General features: G+C 55.3%; 1 protein-coding gene across 1 annotated transcript; it reads right to left on the bottom strand.

The window, feature by feature from the left end:
* Positions 1 to 574: 574 nt before the first annotated feature.
* Positions 575 to 13,637, bottom strand: LOC117702407 (regulator of G-protein signaling 3-like). Its single transcript, XM_034493577.3, is given in 9 exon segments — positions 575 to 853; positions 2,069 to 2,176; positions 2,178 to 2,236; positions 2,832 to 2,893; positions 3,161 to 3,262; positions 5,957 to 6,018; positions 12,563 to 12,918; positions 12,921 to 13,001; positions 13,004 to 13,637. Coding segments are annotated over 9 exon segments (1,743 nt in total).
* Positions 13,638 to 19,405: the final 5,768 nt, after the last annotated feature.

The raw sequence follows: 19,405 nt of genomic DNA, 5'->3' as shown, positions 1-19,405 counted from the left end.
CTCTTGGGCACCTAGGGGGGTACCAGATTTCTGTAGCATCCCCCCAAAGCCTTGTCAGTCTAGAAGGCCCAGCTGCCACCACTGGTTCCTGGGACCAGCAAATGCCCTGAAACTGTAGGATGGTGACCACCCCTACAGGTGGCCTTCGCAAGGCCTTGGGTAAGATATTGCACTTGTAAGTTAAGAAAACTGACAGGGTGAGAGCTTTCCTATTACAGTTCATGTGCCAAGCATCCAACTACTGTTTAAATAAATAAAACTCAAAGGGGGAAGGCCCAACAGCCTCCAGGATGGACCTAGAGCCCAGGCATGGGCCTCCTGCCCCACCCCAGCCAGTTCTCAAAGGAACTTGGTCAGCGGGAAATCTCCAAATCTCCAAAGCAGGAGCCACAGCTCCTGATCTGGCTCCTCCAGGCGCCCTGACCTGCCAGGGCCCTTGGTCCCCTCGTACCAGGGCGTTAAGGACCTGATGCGGCTGGTCCTCCTACTTCCTGTAGTGGCCTGGGTCTCTCTCAGTCCAGGCCTTGAATTCAAATGTCCATCTGTCTGTCTGGAGACACAGCCTCTGGGGGCTTTACTTGCCCCCTCTGTCACAGGGAAGGGAGGCGGGTGGGCAGGGAGCCCGCTCCGCTTGGTGTGAACGCTGAGCTGGATACTGGGTGGTCCCTAGAGCGGGGGGACTCATCTTCTTCTGGTTAATGAGGTCCAGGTAGAGGTCAGAGCGAAGGAAGCGAGGGTAAGAGTCCTTCTCCATGAGCCCAAAGATACGTTTTTGTGCCAGGTCAAAGCAGCCTCGGGTGATGCTCTGCAGGTTCTCCTTGGTGTGTTCTCGTGTGTACGAGTCCAGGTTTACCTATGGAGTCATAGAGGGACATGGTCAGGGGTGACTGTCTGGAGCCCAAGTACCGGGAGGTGGGGGGGGCACCCCAGCCTCTTCTGTACTAGATGACATTACGAGGGGCCACAAGACCTGGATTAGTCAAGTGCTGCTGAGAGGCAGGATGTATGATGCCTGACAATGCCACTCCTAGGGTCAGGCTGCTGAGGTTCACAGGCTAGCAGCCTTGAGATAATCCCCAAGGGACACTGCCCCTCTGCTGTTCTATATACGGGCTAAAGGTGCTTCTGCTGAGAGCTGCAAGCACTGCGTCTGCGTGACCACACTGTGGGCACTCAATGGGAGTAAGCTTTGCTGATCAAGCTCTCTAAGACCTTCTTCATCTTGTTGTGTGTGTGTGTGTGTGTGTGTGTGTGTGTGTGTGTGTGTGTCTGTGTGTGTGTGTGTGTCTGTGTCTGTGTGTGTCTGTGTCTGTGTGTCTGTGTGTGTGTATGTGTGGCTGTGTGTGTGTATGTATGTGTGTGTGTCTGTGTGTGTCTGTGTGTGTCTGTGTGTGTGTGTGTGTGGCTGTGTGTGTGTATGTATGTGTGTGGCTGTGTGTGTGTATGTATGTGTGTGGCTGTGTGTGTGTATGTATGTGTGTGTGGCTGTGTGTGTTTGTGTGTGTGTGTGCATCCTTGCATCACGTGGAGGCCAGAAGCCGGCCTTGGCTGTCATTTCCTCAGATGCCGTCCGCCTTACCTAAAGACAGGGTCTCTCACTGACCTGGGGCTCACTGATGAAGCTAGACTGTCTGGCAGTGAGCCTGGGGGAATCCTCCTGTCTGCCTCCCCAGAGGGGATTACAAGCATGAACCTCAAAAAACTTGGCCCGTTTGTTACACAGGCTCTGGGGCTCCAACTTGGGCCTTTATGCTTGCAAAGCAAGCCCTTGACCCCAAGTAAGCTATTGCCTGAGCCCAGACTCTCCCTCATTTCTAAAATAAGGACAATATTTGGAGTTGTTTGAGAATGTCATTTGAAATTAAACACTGGAACTCACAATAAAGAACTCAGCATATGCCAGGCACACAGTAATGCCTAACTAGGCCATTCTTGTTATGGACCAACATTCTATTCACTGGGCCACCTGCAGACTAGATACTCTAAGAGTCACTCAGGTGGCCTCGTCTCTTCCTGAGCTGTTGGCTGCCTCCTAGCAGCAGAAAGGTTCCTGGGCCAGGGGACTTACCTCCTTGCAAGCCTGGATCGCAATGAATTCAGCAAAGATCTTCTTGGCTTTGGCTGCCATCTTGGACTGTGATTTGACCTTCTTGAAATCCTCACAAGCCAGCCAAAAACTCCAGGTTCTCCTCACTGAACTCAGTGCGAAGAAAGGCCTGGAACACTTCTAAGCCATCTGTGAAGGGAGGACCAGGACAGAGTGAGAGGCAGTCTGCCTTGCCTGTCCTTAGCACCCCACAATGCTCCCCCTCCAAGAGCCTTGAGAGGGGACATGCTGGGAGCTTAGCAAGAGTCCCTCCTGCCCAGAGAGCAACGGAGAGCTTGGGTGCAGTCCTAGCCCTGTAAATGTCTTGTTGGGGCCTCAGCCTGGTTTTCCCCCTATCTACACTACAGTGACCTCCTCTGTAAAATAAAGATTATCAATCACTTCTCCCGGAGCCCTGTGAAGGCCCATGGAGACCTTACCCGAGAGGAGGCACACTTGGCCCAGTACATAGAAATGTTCGCCCTTATTCTGAGAATACGGTCTGAGCACACAGGTCCCAATGGTCTTTGGTAGGCAGGGCCAGCTCGCACAGGCAGGGAAGGGCTGGCAGGAGCCAACCCAAAGGCTAAACTAAGGGCCTTCATGTGCCCTGCAGGAGCGACAACTATGTGGGACTAGGAGACAGTCAAGGCGCTTCTGGCAGATACTCTCTGGGTTGAGTTACAGGAAGAGGGGTGGGTGCTGAGAAGGAAAGGAGGAGACAGAGTGGCTGACCCCTACTCACATTTATGAAGCAGCAGCTTTTCCAGGGACTCACTCCACTTGAGGGCTTCCTCCGAGGTAGGCCTGGAGGTTAGGGTAGACGTGCGTGAGGACCGGGGGCCGGGTAGCTAACTCTACTTTTGGTGCCCACTATTACTGCCTGGCCTTTTCCCCAGAACAGCAGCTTCTGGAAGGAGTTGCTTGCTGGACACTAGGTTTCCCCCAAACAACAGTTTCCATCACCTCATTGCAGGATCCAGTAGACAAATCCCCCTTCCCCAACCCCACTGCCCGGCCCTACTCTTCAAAAGTCAGTATTCACCAAAGTCCCAGGATGCACAAGGTACCTACTTGAAGGACTTGGTTGTCTTGTCTGTCTTGCTGGCTGGCTGGGCCCCAGGAGATTCATTCCGCCGCCTGAAGATAGCCAGCTTATTCTTCATGTCCTTGGCTCTGGGGGCAGAAGAACAGAAGAGGGTTGATCAGCTTAGTCCACAAAACCCCTGCAAACTTGGGGTGCAGGAGGCCATGGGCTGGAGCGAGTGGCACCTACTCCTTCATGGTGTGCCGCCTCTGTAGGTTCCATTGCGTGTGAGGTACATGCCTCGGAGCATCTTTGAAGAGTCCCCCACCTTGAGACTCAGGATGGCGTGAACTGAGCGGCCTCTGGCTCCTGCCTCCCACCGGGTTCCTAGGCTTCGAGGTAAATGTGCACTGCAGAGAGCTGGAGCTCCTGCGCGCGCTCTCTGTCTCTGGAATCCTGTCCAGATGACTGGACTTCAGGCACAAGCCCGGCTGGGACTCAGACAGGCGGAGCCAGGAAATGGGAGGGACCAGAGGGGGGAGCAGAGAAAAACAGCCCTGCTGGCCAACCCTGAGAGGCAGCGTGAAAGGGGCATGTGTTTGCAAAGGACAGCCCCTGGGGCCAGCCCCCGGCAGAAAGCCAGACCCAGTTATTTGTGACCCACCTCCCTTGTTACTATGGCAACGAGTGGGGGGGACAAGTCAGCAAATTGCTGGGCAGGAAAGAGGGAGGGAAGGAGGCTCTGCCCACCAGGGTGGCAGGACTGGCTATTTTTAGCCAAAAACCATTTTTAGCCAGGCTGCTCCTCCCAGAGGCAGATTTTAGCCTTCAGGAAGCTACTGGTGAAAAAAGGGTTAAAGGCCCCCTTGTTCTATCTCACACCCCAAGGTCTGTGATCCCCTGCCAGCTCCTGGAAGCTTCTCACTCCTATCCATCCGACAGGGCAACCCGTTATTATACAAGAGGCCCCAAAAGTCTTAGTAGTAGTTTCTAAGCTTGAATAACCTAAAGGGTAAACTAGCGTTTACCTAAAACTTGGTCGTGGTGGTTGTGGGGTGGATCATTGGACAGTTTACTTAACTTCTACATATTTAGTTTTATGATTGAATAATTTTTCCCCCCATTTTGGTCTCTTCTTGCAAAGCCAAGGAAACTAAATAATTAAACTTTCTAGATAGTTTGTGGCGTTTCTCCTTCTGAAGCTATTCAAGCCTAAATGCTCCCAGTTGTACCTCTGAGGTCATGTGTGGTGCTATACCTACCTGGTAGAGGCTGGCAGCTCAGCTCTGGAGACCAAGTCAAACCCAAACTCCCCAAGTCTGCTGTGTTGTTCAGCTCCTTAACCAATCTGGAGGTCAAGTTTCCTGCTTGTCTAACAAGGATGATACTCCTGCTACCTGCTGGGGTGTTCAGGACTCTGGGGTGGGGTGGGTGTACAATGCCAGGCACAGAAGTGCTGGGACCTAAGAAGCTGCAGTCACATGTGTCCTGGGGTTCAGGAACAGCTGCCCAGAGATGCCCCTCACCCCACCACCGCTGCAGTAGGTTCTAAGCCAAGGAGTCCAGAAACCAGTGGCTCTCTAGGTCAGGATAGGAACCCCAAAGCAGACTAGCTCCCATTCCTTTGGTATGGAGGTTGGACAAGTTAACTTACCTCTTCATAAGTCTGTTTCCTTTTATAAAATGACGATGGTGGCACATTAAAAGGGTATGCAAAGTGAGCTCACCTACTTAATGCATATAGAACCCAGCACAATGAACACTGGCTATTGTGTTCCTATCAAACGCTAAGAGTCCTGTCTAAGCTTTGAGGAATGTGAACTCCAGACATTCAAAAGACGATGCCTACTTTTAAAGGCAGCTAAAGAGTGTGGGTCTGAGGCAGTTCCAGAATTCTGGACGCCCCACCCTCAACCACCACCTAACGGTCTCCTAAGTACCACCAGCAGCAGTTCTGGCATTGTTCGGATATCTCCTTCCAGTCCCCATCCCCCTAAACTGCAGCTAAATAGGGAGTGTCCGGACAGAGGATTGCTGCTTGTACATTTCACTGTCTCAGGCTGCAGTCTGAGAGAAGCCCACTGTTGCTGATAAAACAGGATGAGGGCATGGAAGCTGGAGAAAATGGTTCATAGACCAGTGGTCTCTAACCCAGGTCTAGGCTAGGGAAAGGGTCACTAAGTCTTCATGCCTGGGAAGACTCCTTCCTGTCTTATCTGTGGTGCTACTGAACCCCAATTCCAATTCCTTCTTATCTGTGGGTGCTACTGAACCTTGAAGCAAAGGTGGCCTCCCTCTGGGGGAATGTGTTCCTACTGTGAGGTATGCCCCACAGACTTTTCCCTGTAACTCTGCTCCTCTGGAACCTCAAGACTGAAAGCTTGAGGAAACCTAATGAGAGCACTGCCTATCCCTCATAACCCAGAGACTTCGTTAACTGGCACCAGAAATAAAGGGTAGGGAGCCTGGGCTGGCCTGGCCAGAAAGACTTGCAGAGCATGGTATAGTGTAGCTAGGCCAACAGCGCCCCCTCCTGGCTATACATGAGACTGTTAGCTTACAGGAAATCCAGAGAACTGTCAGTTCAGCTCTTTGTAAGCCAAGAACTTTTCTACATCACTGCTTGGCCCAGAGGCTAGGCTGGGCCAGGGCTACTTAGTTCCTGCCTCGCTCTGAGAAAATAAACTCTCAAGATTCTGATGATTTATCCTGAGTCTTCAATATCTCACTGCTCCTTAGTATCTGTCTCGCGGAGTGTAGGTGGGGTTGGGGTACAACCCTTCTCCCAAGTCTGGGGTAGAAGAGAAGTATGCCAGAAGACAACCAGGATTTTCCCAACCTACATGTTTTTGCTCTTTCTCTTCCGGGAGGCTTCATCATCATCTGCGAGGTCAGTTCCACTCATCTGTTGGAGAAAACACAAATACAATGTTGTCTGGGTATCCAGGGGCTGCCGCCCAAGTACAGAACACAGGGCTCCAGCAGCCTGCAAGCAGCCTGCTGCTCCCCAGTGCTCCATCCATGACAGAGCTCCCAGATCAAGCAGTTGGCTTCTTTCTGGTTTGTGGGGAGAAGCAGAGGGACAGTTGTCACTGGGAACAGAGTATCACTTTCAGACATCCTGGCTGGCAGGTGAACAGGGATCCAGACTGACTTCTGCTCTGTGATTTGGGTGGCCACTGCCTCTTTCTGATTCTCCATCCCTCAGTTTCCACAACCAAGACCCTAATGGCTAGCTCAGGACTCGGGGTCTAAGGAGACTGAGAGCATCCCCCTTGCCTTAAAGCATTCCAGGACTCCCTGGTGCTCTTGGGACAGCATCCAAACTCCACCACACGGCAGAGAATCTATCATAGTGCCTGGCACAACCAGTTGCCACATTGTCAGTTAATCTCCAGACCAGCACCTGTTAAGAAGTCCCCTCCTCCGCCCCAGCCCAGTAGAGTTTTTGCTGTTGTCCTTGTCCTTGGTGACTCTCCTAACTCTCCTTAAGGTAAGACATAGATTTAAGACACCTCCACCAAGCAGCTCCGATGCCTCTGTCCCAGGAAGTCTTTCATGCCCTCTTATCTTCTTAAAGGTCCCCCACCACACCCAAAATGACTTGTCTGAACCCCTCCTCTGCTTGGCTCTGAGTTTTCCCATAGGAAGCCTCAGATAGACTGGTCACCTTCCTATGGTCAGCATGGTAGAAGCACACATTTATCAAATAAATGTATCCAAGAAGATGCAGCCTGGAACACTGCCTCCAGGATCCAGGGCCTCCAGTTTCATCCCTGTGTCCCACCGCAGCCTGCAGAGTCTATAGCCCCAGCTCCCTGACTTTGCCCAGATGGTACCTCCTGCATGAGAGGCCCTCTCTCTTGTATCCTCCATCTCCTTCTAGCTCAGACCCGTCATCTAGCTTCTGTCTCATTAATCCTCCTAGAAAATCCATAAGTAAATAGAGGCTCATTGTCATTTGCCCCAAAGAACACTGTCCCTTTAAGTGACAGAATCCGCCTATGTAAATCAAGGGACTGTCCATCAGGGGGCGCAGCACTCAAGTGCCAAAATGGCACAAGGTAAATGTTTCCAAGGAAAGACTCAGGAAAGGCTGCCTCCTTCCTGAATCAGTTGCCACACCAGAGCGGGAAACTTGTGTGTGTACGTGCATTCAGGGGTACACACTATGTGTGGAGCCAGCCCCCCACCCCACCCCCGCCCCCTGAGCATATGCCGCTGCTTCTACCACTTGGAAGACATTTTTTGTTGTTTTGGTGACAGCAGATGCCTAGGATCGGTCATCTGCCAAAAAAAAAAAAAAAAAAAAACAGGCAGAAGATTCACCAGGATGACATGTGGGGTCCCTAGGTCACAGACAGTCTTGGCACCCAACTTCGCCGACCCTGCTGTGCCCTGACCCACAGAGACACGGGCTGCAGTTGGTCTAGCCTACCTCAGCAGTGCTGGGGGCCCCCACCCGTGGGAAAGAACCCACAGAGCTGGGTTTCCTCCCATTCTAACCTCGGCTTCCGTACTTTATCAGCCCCACACAATGGGCCTGGGGACCACTCCCGCCAGCCACCACCCCCCAGTCTCTGCACTGCTGGGAAATGGGCTCTTCCTTCCACTACTGGGGGGTGGGGTGGGTCATCTTCAGGAGGGACCGGGTCCTAGTGGGAAGCTCTGAGCCCTGGATCTCAGCTTTCAGACAAATAGGAAACCTGAGCACTAAAAGGGGGCAGGATGCAACCAGAAAGACCAAAAGCTGAGACAGAAGGCAGAATCCTCCTGGGCCCTAGTGCTTCTTCAATATCCCCACTGGCTGCAGCCTTGGGTCTTTGGAAGTGCCAGCATGGCCCCCAAGATTCTCTTCCTTCAGCTGCAACAAGGCTGTCCAGGACCCAGCTTTCAAAGGGGTGGCTTCTTTACCTGTCCCTACCCCTCCTCCATGACCCATGCCTGCTGAAAGCTGAAGTGAGCCCGGAGTCACTGGCCCTCCCTGAGCTCTGGCAGGGATCCCCAGGGCCTGCCTGGCCTCACCCTGCCACCTCTGGGACTCAGAGCTCGAGGTCTCCCAGAATAATAACTATAATTCTTATTGTCATTACTGCTATAATTACAGTCCTGATTAAGAGGGTAGCTTCTAAACAGCCTGGATTTGAATCCTAGCTCCATCTCATGTTAGCTAATTGACCTTAGCTGTGCTCCATCTGCTTGCTATGTCTGCTTCCTTTATTGGTAAAATGAGGGCTCAAACTGGACCCCACCTCACAGGGCTGCTGTACGTCAACAGAAGCATAGGGATGGAGATAACGGGTGGCGGGTCAACATCCATCAGCCATTGTAAGGGACCATGTACCAGGCACTGCACTAAAGTCTGTAGATACCAGTGATCTCATTTAACCCTCACAGTCCCAAGCACCATTTGCTACTATTTCTCCCAGCTTGTAGCTGGGGACCAGCTAAGGCCCAGGGCAGTATATGTAACTTGCCTGGGCTCTTTGAACTGGCAAGATGCAGAGAATTTGAGGTCTAGCATCAAAGGCCAACAGGGTTTGAGGGCCCCCCCTATGAGCAGGACCCCAGCTTGCTTCCCCTCTTGGTCCTAGTCTGACTCCTGGGTCATGTGACCATGTGTGGCTGCCAAACTGGGTCCTGGGTGACCATGTGGCAACTGCAGTCTGTGCACTCAACTTATTTAGGCACTGGGAGTTTGAATGTAGGAAATATCTTTAGGATATTTTTGAAAATAGAAGCCTAGAAACTGTTATCCCACCCTGGAGACCATGGGCAGTTTTTAGAGTCCTTTTATCTGACCTTTTGTGACCTTGGCCGGGACAACCATGACAAGCCTTCAATGGGGCAGGAAGGAAGCACAGACAGGAGAGGGGCCATCGCTTGTGTTTTCTCAGTGTCCAAGAAGAGCCAGACAAAGCTGAAATAGCTAAGTCAGTGACTCGTAGGCTCACTCACACACAGTTTTACCTAGTGAGGCTCCTCTAGAGAGCATCCACTTGAGCTAGGCCTCCAGGAATCTGGCAGCAGGGGGCGCCATAAGCCGGGTTTGGCTCCACACAGAGGGCCAGGCCCAGGGGAATGATCCACTGGGGAGTCTCGTGGTTCTCCAACTCCCTGGACTTTCTTGGGCGTCTGTGAAGGCAACCAAGTCCAAGCAGGCAATCTATACAGTGTGCGTGGTTCTAAGATTATGACTCACAGTGGACTCTGCTCAGGGCACATGGGCAGGACGTCAGCATGGGACAGAGAGCACAATGTGACTGCCACCCCTGTAGCAGGTAGCCTGTGCTCAGAGCCAGAACTCTCTGCCTGACATTCCTGGCTCTCGCATCATTACAAGATCACTGTGCTGTAGTCCTGGCTTTTAAAACTCTCTGATCTAGAGTTCTCTATGTCCCGGGATGACTTCTCAGTCCCATTTGATAAAGGGGAAGCTGGTGGCTCCGAGAAATGACTTGACTGGTCGGGAAGGTCGAGGAAGGAGGCAGAGCTGGGCCTGGAATGGGTCTACTTGTCTCCACAGCTGACAACTTCACCCTCTCTTCTTCACCTCGGGAGCCAGGCCCAAATCGGGAGGGTACGCACAGCGTCATGAGAACACATCGGCCTCTCCCTCTGTCAGGCTCCTATCAGCAATGGAATCCGCGGGGTCCTGAGGCAAAGCCACGTGACTCATTGAAGAGTTTCAGCCCCTCCCACTGAGAAGAGCACCAGCATCAGGCGTGGTAGCTTCTGCCTGTTGCACTTAAAAGGCTGAGGCAGGAGAAGGGTCGTGAGTTCAAGGTCAGTTACACAATGGGTTCTGAAACCCTACCTCAGAAAAAGAATTGGCAATGCTGTGGGGTTATGAAGGTCAGAACTGCCGTCCATAGAGGACCCAGTAGGACCTGAGTGGCAGCTCCTGCCTTAAGCCCCTGTACCACTATACTTGAGCCTCCCAACAATGATCTGAAACTGGTGTAGTTACCAAAACCACATCAGTGAGGACACAGGCTCAGAGAAGGCAAGGCTAGCCCGAGGCCCTCCTCTAGTGAAGGGTGACATTAGACTTGATATTAGGCTTGTTGAGTCTGGGCTTCACGTCTCCGTGCCCTGTGAGTTATTGGCTGAAGCTGGAGGCTGGAAGGGGGAAGGAAGATGAACTACTCAGAGCCTGGAGAGGGGAAGCCACATGTTTTAGAGTGGCCCACACACACTAGAAACAGCCTCTAGGGGCCCTGGCAGCTCAGTCATTCAAGCCTGAGAAATGAAGTGTCCAGGAGGAAATGACAGTGGGGCCTGACCCTGGGCTGAGGCAGGAGGGACCCGTACAGACCTGCTAGACTCCCAGGTAGGGCATCTGTCCTTAGGAACTGGGTTACCCGAATGGAGGGGCAAGTTGGAATGCATGCATGAATGTGTGCTAATTTCCCTGCATATAAATATTTGTGTTGGAGCAAGGATGGTGAAAGAAACAGAACCAAAAGGGCGGGGTTTAGTGGGAGGCAGGCTGTGGCAGCCTAGAGGAGGTGGGTGGGCCGTTGGTCAGAAGAAGGGGAACCAGGCCTGACCATTGTGGCTGCAGCAGCTGCTGGAGGACCTGGCCTAAGATGGTAATGGTAGCAATCAAGCTTAGGCAGGTGTCGTAATCACCCCAGCCTGGGCTGGGGGTGAGAAGCCACAAGGTGAGACCATACTCTGGGAACTTACAGATAAGGAAAACAGAATCACTTGCAAGCCCTGGGAGGTTTAGTCATTGTGTCCAGACCCAAAGTAGTTCACGGTCAGTACAGCCTGACCAACTTCCTACAGAAAAGTGTCTTTCAAAACGCCAGGGCTGTAGTGTTGTCAGTGGTTACAAAGCTGCAAAGGCTTGGAGACGGTATCCCAACATGGCAGCTAAGTAAGCTGGGATCTATTAGTGATGTCTGCCACAGGTTAGGCTAGGGGCGTGGCGGTAAGTATGTCATGTACCTATGTTCTAAACTCTGAGCTTATCCTCCAGTTATCTTAAATGTATTTGACCTTCAGGGTCCACACCTCAGGCATCTTTTTCTAGGTTTCCTGGAAGGTCACAGGGTCTCTCCTAAACTTTTGGATCTCCGAGCATCACCTCTCCTCACACAGTTGTCATAACAACCCTCTAGCATTGCAGATGCACTTCAGTGTAAAGGAGCAGAAGCAGGGCTCCCTGAGGGCTTCTTCCCAAAGTGTGCTGTCAATCATGTCCTCAGGCCCCAGGCTCTTCCAGTTCATCCCCACCCACTCAGGGACACAGAGTGCTATTAAGCCCTACTTTTCAGGGAAGGAAAGCAAGTCTGCAGTGAAACATGACTCACTCAAGGCCACACAATAGGTAAGGGATAGAACTTAGGCTCAAGCTTGCTGGCAGACTTAAAGGCCATGGTGTGGTTTGTTCTGCTAGGCTAAGTCCCCAGCCCCACACAGAAAGCCCTTTCTTGCTCTTCCCTAGCTCAGCCCCACTGCTCCTGCGGCCTCTACTGTGGTAATGAACACAGGGTCTGGCACAAGGCAGAAAACCCATAAACATCGATTTGCATGTTTATAAACATTTGTGCAAGGCAAACAGCAGAGTCCTTATGAGCTCTGGTCTTGGAGTCAGACTCTAATTCTGGTTCAGACACTTGTAAACCGTGTGATCGATCTGGTCAAGTTATAGAACTTCTCGGGACTCAGATTTCTCATCTGTGAAATGGGCACAAAACACTCTCTAGAACACAGAGCTATGGCCAGATTAATGTATGATGGGAATTGCTTAGACAAAGCATACATATGCATGCTGGTTTTGTTGTTAGCTATAGATTTCTAGTCTGGCCAGACTGGGCCAGATAGATCTAAAATGTAATATGGGGGACAGGATATGTGGGAGATTAGAGGATATAAGCCTGGGCTGGGTGCCAGGCCTTGCCTTCTACCTTATTGAGATAGAGTCTCTTTCATTGTTTGCTGCTTCTGGTACCTAATTAGTTTCTGGGGAGTCTCACATCTCGGTCCCCACTGCCTTAAAAATACTCAGATTATGGAGGTGCATTACATTTTCTAGCTTCATGGGGGCTCTGGGCAATCAAACTCAGGTCTTCACACTAGCGAGTGCTCTGCCCCCACCACGCCATCTCCCCAGCCCTGCAAGCTTTTACTTTTCCAGCTACTACCTCAAACCTTTTAAATCCAAATGCATGATGTTCTGAGCTAAACCACACCTTCTCTGCCTTCAGCATAGGACAATGGAACTGGGAAAACACAACATCTGAGCATGTGGGTTCTCCTTCTTGGCACCTGAGGCCTCGGTTTTATCTTCTGTCAAATGGGCAGAAGGTTCATTGAGAAGTCTCTCAAGGAGCAAGGGTGGGACTGGGTAGTGTGGTTCCTTCCTGTAGCCACGATGACTGCCCTCTGAATCTCACAGACCTGCCCTCAATCATTCCCCACCCTGTTCCTGTTCTTACCTTCCTGTGTCCAGTGAAGAACAGGGAAAGGTGATGCATGGAGCCTCCATTGCGACCCAGTTCTTTTTTGAGGGTGCGGGGTGAAGGGATGGCCCAGGTGGATGTGGTGCCCTCACTATCAGGGCAGTGTAGGGTGGTATCAGAGGCAAAGCAGGGCCCACGGGCCTCCTGCAGCAGGCTGCCCTCGCTGTGCGTCCGGCGCCGCAGCGAGTTCTGTACACGCAACGAGAGGCCGCCCTCAGCGCCTTGGCCAGTCTCAATCAGGCTGCTGCGCTTGGCCTCACTACGATCCCCGAAGTTGTCGTCGCTAGTGTCGTCCTCCTCATCTTCCTCCCCTTCTTCCCCCTCCTCTCCTCTTCGGCATCTTCGTCCTCACCAGAGCTGCCTCCGTGGGCCCCATCCTGCTGGCTGTAGGCACTATCCAGTCGGACCTCGGGATCACAAAGTTAGGTCTGGAGGCTGGAGGTTCAGCTGCAGTGGCTGCTGGTAGCTCCCCAGAGCTGATGGTCTGCTCAGCAAGGGCCTTCTCTGGTGGGGAGCCCTGGCTGGGAGATGACTCCTGAGATGGTAGATGGTTCTGGACGGAGGCAGAGGATTCTGGGATAACAGGGGCCTCTTGACTGAACAAAGGGTCCTGGCTAGTAGATTCTTGACCAGAAGGAAGGCCCTGGCAAGATGGAAGTTCTGTGGTTGGAGAGGATCCCTGGTCTGGTGGGGAGTCCTTGCTTGTTGAGATTTCTGGGCTTTGAGGGGACTTTGGGTGGATCGCTGTGTCTTCACTGGACGGTGACTCTGGGCCAGGAGCAGCTTCTTGGTCTGAGAAGGAGTCCTTCCTGGGTGGGAGGTCTTGTCCTGGAGGAAGCTCCTGGCTAGGAGAAGGGTCTTTTCTAGGTGGGAGGTCTTGTCCTGGAGGAAGCTCCTGGCTGGGAGAGGGGTCTTTCCTAGGTGGGAGGTCTTGTCCTGGAGGAAGCTCCTGGCCAGGAGAGGGATCTTTGCTGGGTGTGGGTTCCTCAGCACCTGGCCCCTTCCCCTCCACCAGGGGCATCTCCTTCTCATCTGCCTCTGTCTCAAACATCTGCAGCACAAAGAGGAAGAAGAAGAAAGACTCAGAGAATTAGTATTGAAGATACCTGCTGGTTTGTGGGGACCACACCAGCCCAGATTCTCTCTCTCTGCCCGGGAAGTCCTCATCTCCCTGTGTGTGTAAAAGACACCAGGAAGTGTCTGCCTTTATGAACCAGAACTAAACCCAAGCCACCACAATGGAACTGTCGGCGCGTGGGAACGGTCTTGAGTCTCACCAGAGGGTCACCTCACCAGAACCAACAATTAAAACAAGATTCCGAGTGAATCAGTTAAACAAGAATTTGCTCTAAACGGTGAGCGTATAGTTGAAACCAGTCAACTGAATGAGAACCAGAGCTTTCAAATGTTGTCCAACATCTGGAATGATCAGGAATCACAGGCACATGGAACCTCACCGAGGGGTTATCCACTGAGTGTGAGAACCTCCTAAATTTAAAAAAAAAAAAAAAAAAAAAAAAAAAAAGAATGAATGAATGAATGAATGAATGGTGAATGATGAAAAAAGCAAGGTGAGCATTATCTCCTGCCTTGTACACAACGGAAGGAGCCCTGGGGATTCTTACTGGGTTCTGACAGTAGAATTCATTTGCAAAGAAAGGCACTGTCCTCTGACAGGAGTGTACGATGCTGCTGTCTCAGAGGAAATAGTGTCCACAGCACACAGAGAATGTCATATCTGACCGTCCCCAGTGCTGCAGGCATATGCAGGAGGAAGCAGGCCTCAGGTCTGAGTGAGCCTTGGCTGTACTCAAGGGCTTGGAATGCCCAGCTAGTTCTACTTAGAGCCCAGTTTTTATTCTTCAAACAGCCATATCTACACAAAACTGACGAAACAGGAAATCATATGCACATATACCCTGGGAAGCTTTAGCACATAGGAAAGTATGATCGGTGCACACTGGTATAGAGCCCAAATACAAGGAACCCCAAGCATGTGAGCTCTGACTTTTGCTATAGAGATCATAATAGCCATTTAATGGACAAGGAAACTAAGCCCCCAGAGCAACGACCTAACCACTTTTTTTTTTTTTTTTATTGTCCAGTCTCCCAGAGACAAAAAGGCTAAAGGTGGGTAGCACAGTGAAGCTCCAGCCAGGCCTCTCCACTGGGAGTGAAGTGAGTCATCTGTGGTTCCTGACAGCTTCAGGGTGCTACACACACAGGACAGAGGTCACACTGACACCTGGGAGCAACAGAGCGGATGTGAGAGCACACTGTGGGAAGAGCCCCCGTGTAGGTGCATGAAAACCAAAATGTCCTACCAGGCAGAGGAAACAGAAGCCAGCCAAGAACTATGAGATGACCTGGCCCCGGTCAGAGGACACAGCCTGAGGATGTGGTTCCCAGGCCAAAGATGGGTACCAGAGACTCCACATAGCTTCCATTCCTGGAGAATCCTGGAGCCAACCAGGAGATGGCTCCTCAGGGACCCCTCAAAACCTAAAGCATCAGTCATTCTAAATCCCCACAGCTTAGACCAGTGGGTCTTAACCCGCTTGGGGTTACCCTCCCAAGTAGAAAGGGAGACCATCCAGGAACAAAAGGAGTCTGAGGACGCTGAGTAGTGAGCCTCAATGACTCTTAGTGTGTACAAACGGAGGGTAAGCTGGGGCCAAGGCCCAAATCTGGCTCCATTCTTTGTAAATCTGCTTCTGATCTTAACCTGAGTACCAAATCCAAAACCAAATCTCAATATGAGTACCACACCCATCACCAAATCTCAGCCTGAGTACCACATCCATCACTAAATCTTAGCCTACATACCAAATCCATCACCAAATCTTGGCCTGAGTACCAAAACAACACCAAATCTCAGCCTTAGTACCAAATCCGTTAGAAATCCAGTCCCAAGATGCCCAAAACCAATCAACCCATCAACCATAAGTAATCCCACCCAAGTGCCAAACCCATCACCAAATCTCAGCCCAAGTACCACACCCATCACCAAATCTCAGCCCAGTACCACATCACCAAATCCCAGCCCGAGTACCAAACCTATCACCTGTCTGCCCAGCAGTATCTTCATCAGAAAGCAGATTTTCCTGCGGCAAGCTCATGGTACCCCACATTTAACCCTTCTGCCATAACCAGACCTCCACCTGCCTCTTACCGCCTTGGAAAACAGCTGCTGCGTGCCCTCGGGGCCTAGCACAGAATGACACAGACAGAGGATTCAAGTGAATTTCCCCTTTCCTGGGGGCCTAGGGGGAAGGGCTAGACCTGCCCCACAGGTGCCTATTGGCAGAGCCTGCCCTATCCCCTTAAGGGAAGTGCAGCAACAAGCCCCAAACCAGAAATGCAAGTCAGCCTGCCTCTGTCAACTTGGCCCTAGTCTGGGGCCAAACCAAACAAAACCAGGAGGGGAAGTGCTGCTGCCTGTCCCCAGAGGGCCCTGCCCTGAGGGATCATCCAGGAAGTCACCAGAGCTGAAGGCCTTTCGGACAACCTGGTGGTTCTGGGCTCCAGTGCCCCTTCAGCCTCTGGCTTTGGTACAAGGGGTCCACGTTTTAGCTCTGCTACTCAGCCTCTCCTTTTCTGGAGTGAGCCTAGGGAGGCCACACTCGGGACTCACGGGCTCTGGCTAGTTTCTTCCCAGTGCCTAGCCCAGGAGACATACTGATACAAGGCCACTTAGAAGGGGTCTCATTCTAGACATGGGAGAGAGGCCTAAGGCCGTGAGACAGTCACCTAAGAAAGCTGAGACTCAAAAAATATAAAATAAAATAAATAAAAAATAAAAATAAAATAAATAAAAAATAAAGCTGAGACTCATGCAGGATTAACACCCCTGCCTTCTGTCCCAGGTGTTTTCACATGGGGGGGGGGGGGCAGGGGCACGGGATCTAGTAAGAGAGGGAGCAGGTTGTGAGTATGCCTGAGGACTATCCACACAAAGTCAATGCTTTGCAGACAGGGCCTAGAACTCCTCATTCTATGCCAAGCTCCCAGGCAGGATCTCTGTATAATGTGACATGTGACACTGTGGGCAGGTTTGGTCAGGCCAGTGTTCCTGGAGACCTAGCTGGGCTTGAGGGCATACTCTAGGAACCCGAGAACCCCAGAGGTGTGGAATGGCAGGAGGAGATACAAAGAGAGGGAAAGGGAGAGAAGTCTCAGGATACATGGCAGGGTGAATTGTCCTGAGAATGACATGGGTATAGACAGATGTCTATGTAGAACCAGCTCTGGGCAATGCTGGAAAACATGGAGGCAGGACACATTCATTCATTTATTCATAGGCACTGGTGGGCAGCAGGGAACAAGGAGAAAGACCTCGAGGAGACATAAAATAAAGGCTAGGCAAGCAATATGTTGAGTACTCTAGTAAAGGAAGTACAGGTAGTGGGGAACACACGATTTGGAAGCACTGCTATAGGCTGGGGTGACAAGACTCCACCCAGGGTGCCCCAGGGATGCTATCCTCCTCTGATAGAACTTTAGATCCCAAGTATAACAGGAGGTTGCTGCCCATCTCCCTGAGAGTGTCCATATCCCTCTAGGTCCATATCTCCTCAGGTCCATATCCCCCTAAGTCCATATCCTTCCAAGTCTGTATCCCTCCAGGTCCGTATCCTCCCCCCCCCCCAAGTCCATATCCCTCCAGGTGTATATCCCTCCAGGTCTGTATCCCTCCAGGTCCATATCCTCCCCCCAAGTCCATATCCCCCCAAGTCCATATCTCTCTAGGTCTGTATCCTCCAGGTCTGTATTCCCCCAAGTCCATATCCCTCCAGGTCTGTATCCCTCCATCTATCATTTCTTGGTTGAGGCTGGAGCAGGGTTAATTCCGTCCTTGTCTCGCCTGCTAGCAGCCACAGGAAATGAGCCAGGCCCTCTAAATGGAGCCATTGCCCAGGGCCTAATCAATCCTCTCCCAAATGCAATCCAGAGCTTGGATCAGGGGGGAAGGGTGGTATCGATGATACCCAGAAGCTCCTGCTCACACAGCTGTGGCTGCTGACCTCAGACGCCCACCAGCTGCTAGGTGAAGGGTAGTCTCGGGCTGCTGGAGAGACCTGCTTGGGCCGTATGCCACTGCTAACTATGGAGCCATCCCTGTCGACCCCACAGGCAACCTGGGTTCTCATGCTGATGATTCACTGAGGCCACAGATGTCAGGCACAGCATATGCCCTCAAAAACCACTTCCTGTTTGGGGGGGGGGGGTGTTGGTGTTTGCCTCTATCTCGGGGGTTGGCCCTAACATAAGTCAGATTATGAAAGAGCACTGGTTGGAAAGCAGAAGACTGGAACTGTAATCATTAGTTATGTACGTGAGATCTCTGGCTACCTGCTTTTCCCCCTACCTGGTACAGAGGAAGGGGGGGGGGTGGGGGGGGGGGGGGGGGGGGGGGGGGGGGGGGGGGGGGGGGGGGGGGGGGGGGGTGGGGGGGGGGGGGGGGGGGGGGGGGGGGGGGCGGGGGGGGGGGGGGGGGGGGGGGGGGGGGGGGGGGGGGGGGGGGGGGGGGGGGGGGGGGGGGGGGGGGGGGGGGGGGGGGGGGGGGGGGGGGGGGGGGGGGGGGGGGGGGGGGGGGGGGGGGGGAGGGGGGGGGGGGGGGGGGGGGGGGGGGGGGGGGGGGGGGGGGGGGGGGGGGGGGGGGGGGGGGGGGGGGGGGGGGGGGGGGGGGGGGGGGGGGGGGGGGGGGGGGGGGGGGGGGGGGGGGGGGGGGGGGGGGGGGGGGGGGGGGGGGGGGGGGGGGGGGGGGGGGGGGGGGGGGGGGGGGGGGGGGGGGGGGGGGGGGGGGGGGGGGGTGGGGGGGGGGGGGGGGGGGGGGGGGGGGGGGGGGGGGGGGGGGGGGGGGGGGGGGGGGGGGGGGGGGGGGGGGGGGGGGGGGGGGGGGGGGGGGGGGGGGGGGGGGGGGGGGGGGGGGGGGGGGGGGGGGGGGGGGGGGGGGGGGGGGGGGGGGGGGGGGGGGGGGGGGGGGGGGGGGGGGGGGGGGGGGGGGGGGGGGGGGGGGGGGGGGGGTGGGGGGGGGGGGGGGGGGGGGGGGGGGGGGGGGGGGGGGGGGGGGGGGGGGGGGGGGGGGGGGGGGGGGGGGGGGGGGGGGGGGGGGGGGTGGGGGGGGGGGGGGGGGGGGGGGGGGGGGGGGGGGGGGGGGGGGGGGGGGGGGGGGGGGGGGGGGGGGGGGGGGGGGGGGGGGGGGGGGGGGGGGGGGGGGGGGGGGGGGGGGGGGGGGGGGGGGGGGGGGGGGGTGGGGGGGGGGGGGGGGGGGGGGGGGGGGGGGGGGGGGGGGGGGGGGGGGGGGGGGGGGGGGGGGGGGGGGGGGGGGGGGGGGGGGGGGGGGGGGGGGGGGGGGGGGGGGGGGGGGGGGGGGGGGGGGGGGGGGGGGGGGGGGGGGGGGGGGGGGGGGGGGGGGGGGGGGGGGGGGGGGGGGGGGGGGGGGGGGGGGGGGGGGGGGGGGGGGGGGGGGTGGGGGGGGGGGGGGGGGGGGGGGGGGGGGGGGGGGGGGGGGGGGGGGGGGGGGGGGGGGGGGGGGGGGGGGGGGGGGGGGGGGGGGGGGGGGGGGGGGGGGGGGGGGGGGGGGGGGGGGGGGGGGGGGGGGGGGGGGGGGGGGGGGGGGGGGGGGGGGGGGGGGGGGGGGGGGGGGGGGGGGGGGGGGGGGGGGGGGGGGGGGGGGGGGGGGGGGGGGGGGGGGGGGGGGGGGGGGGGGGGGGGGGGGGGGGGGGGGGGGGGGGGGGGGGGTGGGGGGGGGGGGGGGGGGGGGGGGGGGGGGGGGGGGGGGGGGGGGGGGGGGGGGGGGGGGGGGGGGGGGGGGGG

The sequence above is a fragment of the Arvicanthis niloticus genome, unplaced genomic scaffold (assembly GCF_011762505.2).
Source record: "Arvicanthis niloticus isolate mArvNil1 unplaced genomic scaffold, mArvNil1.pat.X pat_scaffold_769_arrow_ctg1, whole genome shotgun sequence".
Classification (NCBI taxonomy): domain Eukaryota; kingdom Metazoa; phylum Chordata; class Mammalia; order Rodentia; family Muridae; genus Arvicanthis; species Arvicanthis niloticus.
The sequence above is the reverse complement of the archived record's forward strand: the minus strand, read 5'-3'. Positions and strand labels throughout refer to the sequence as shown.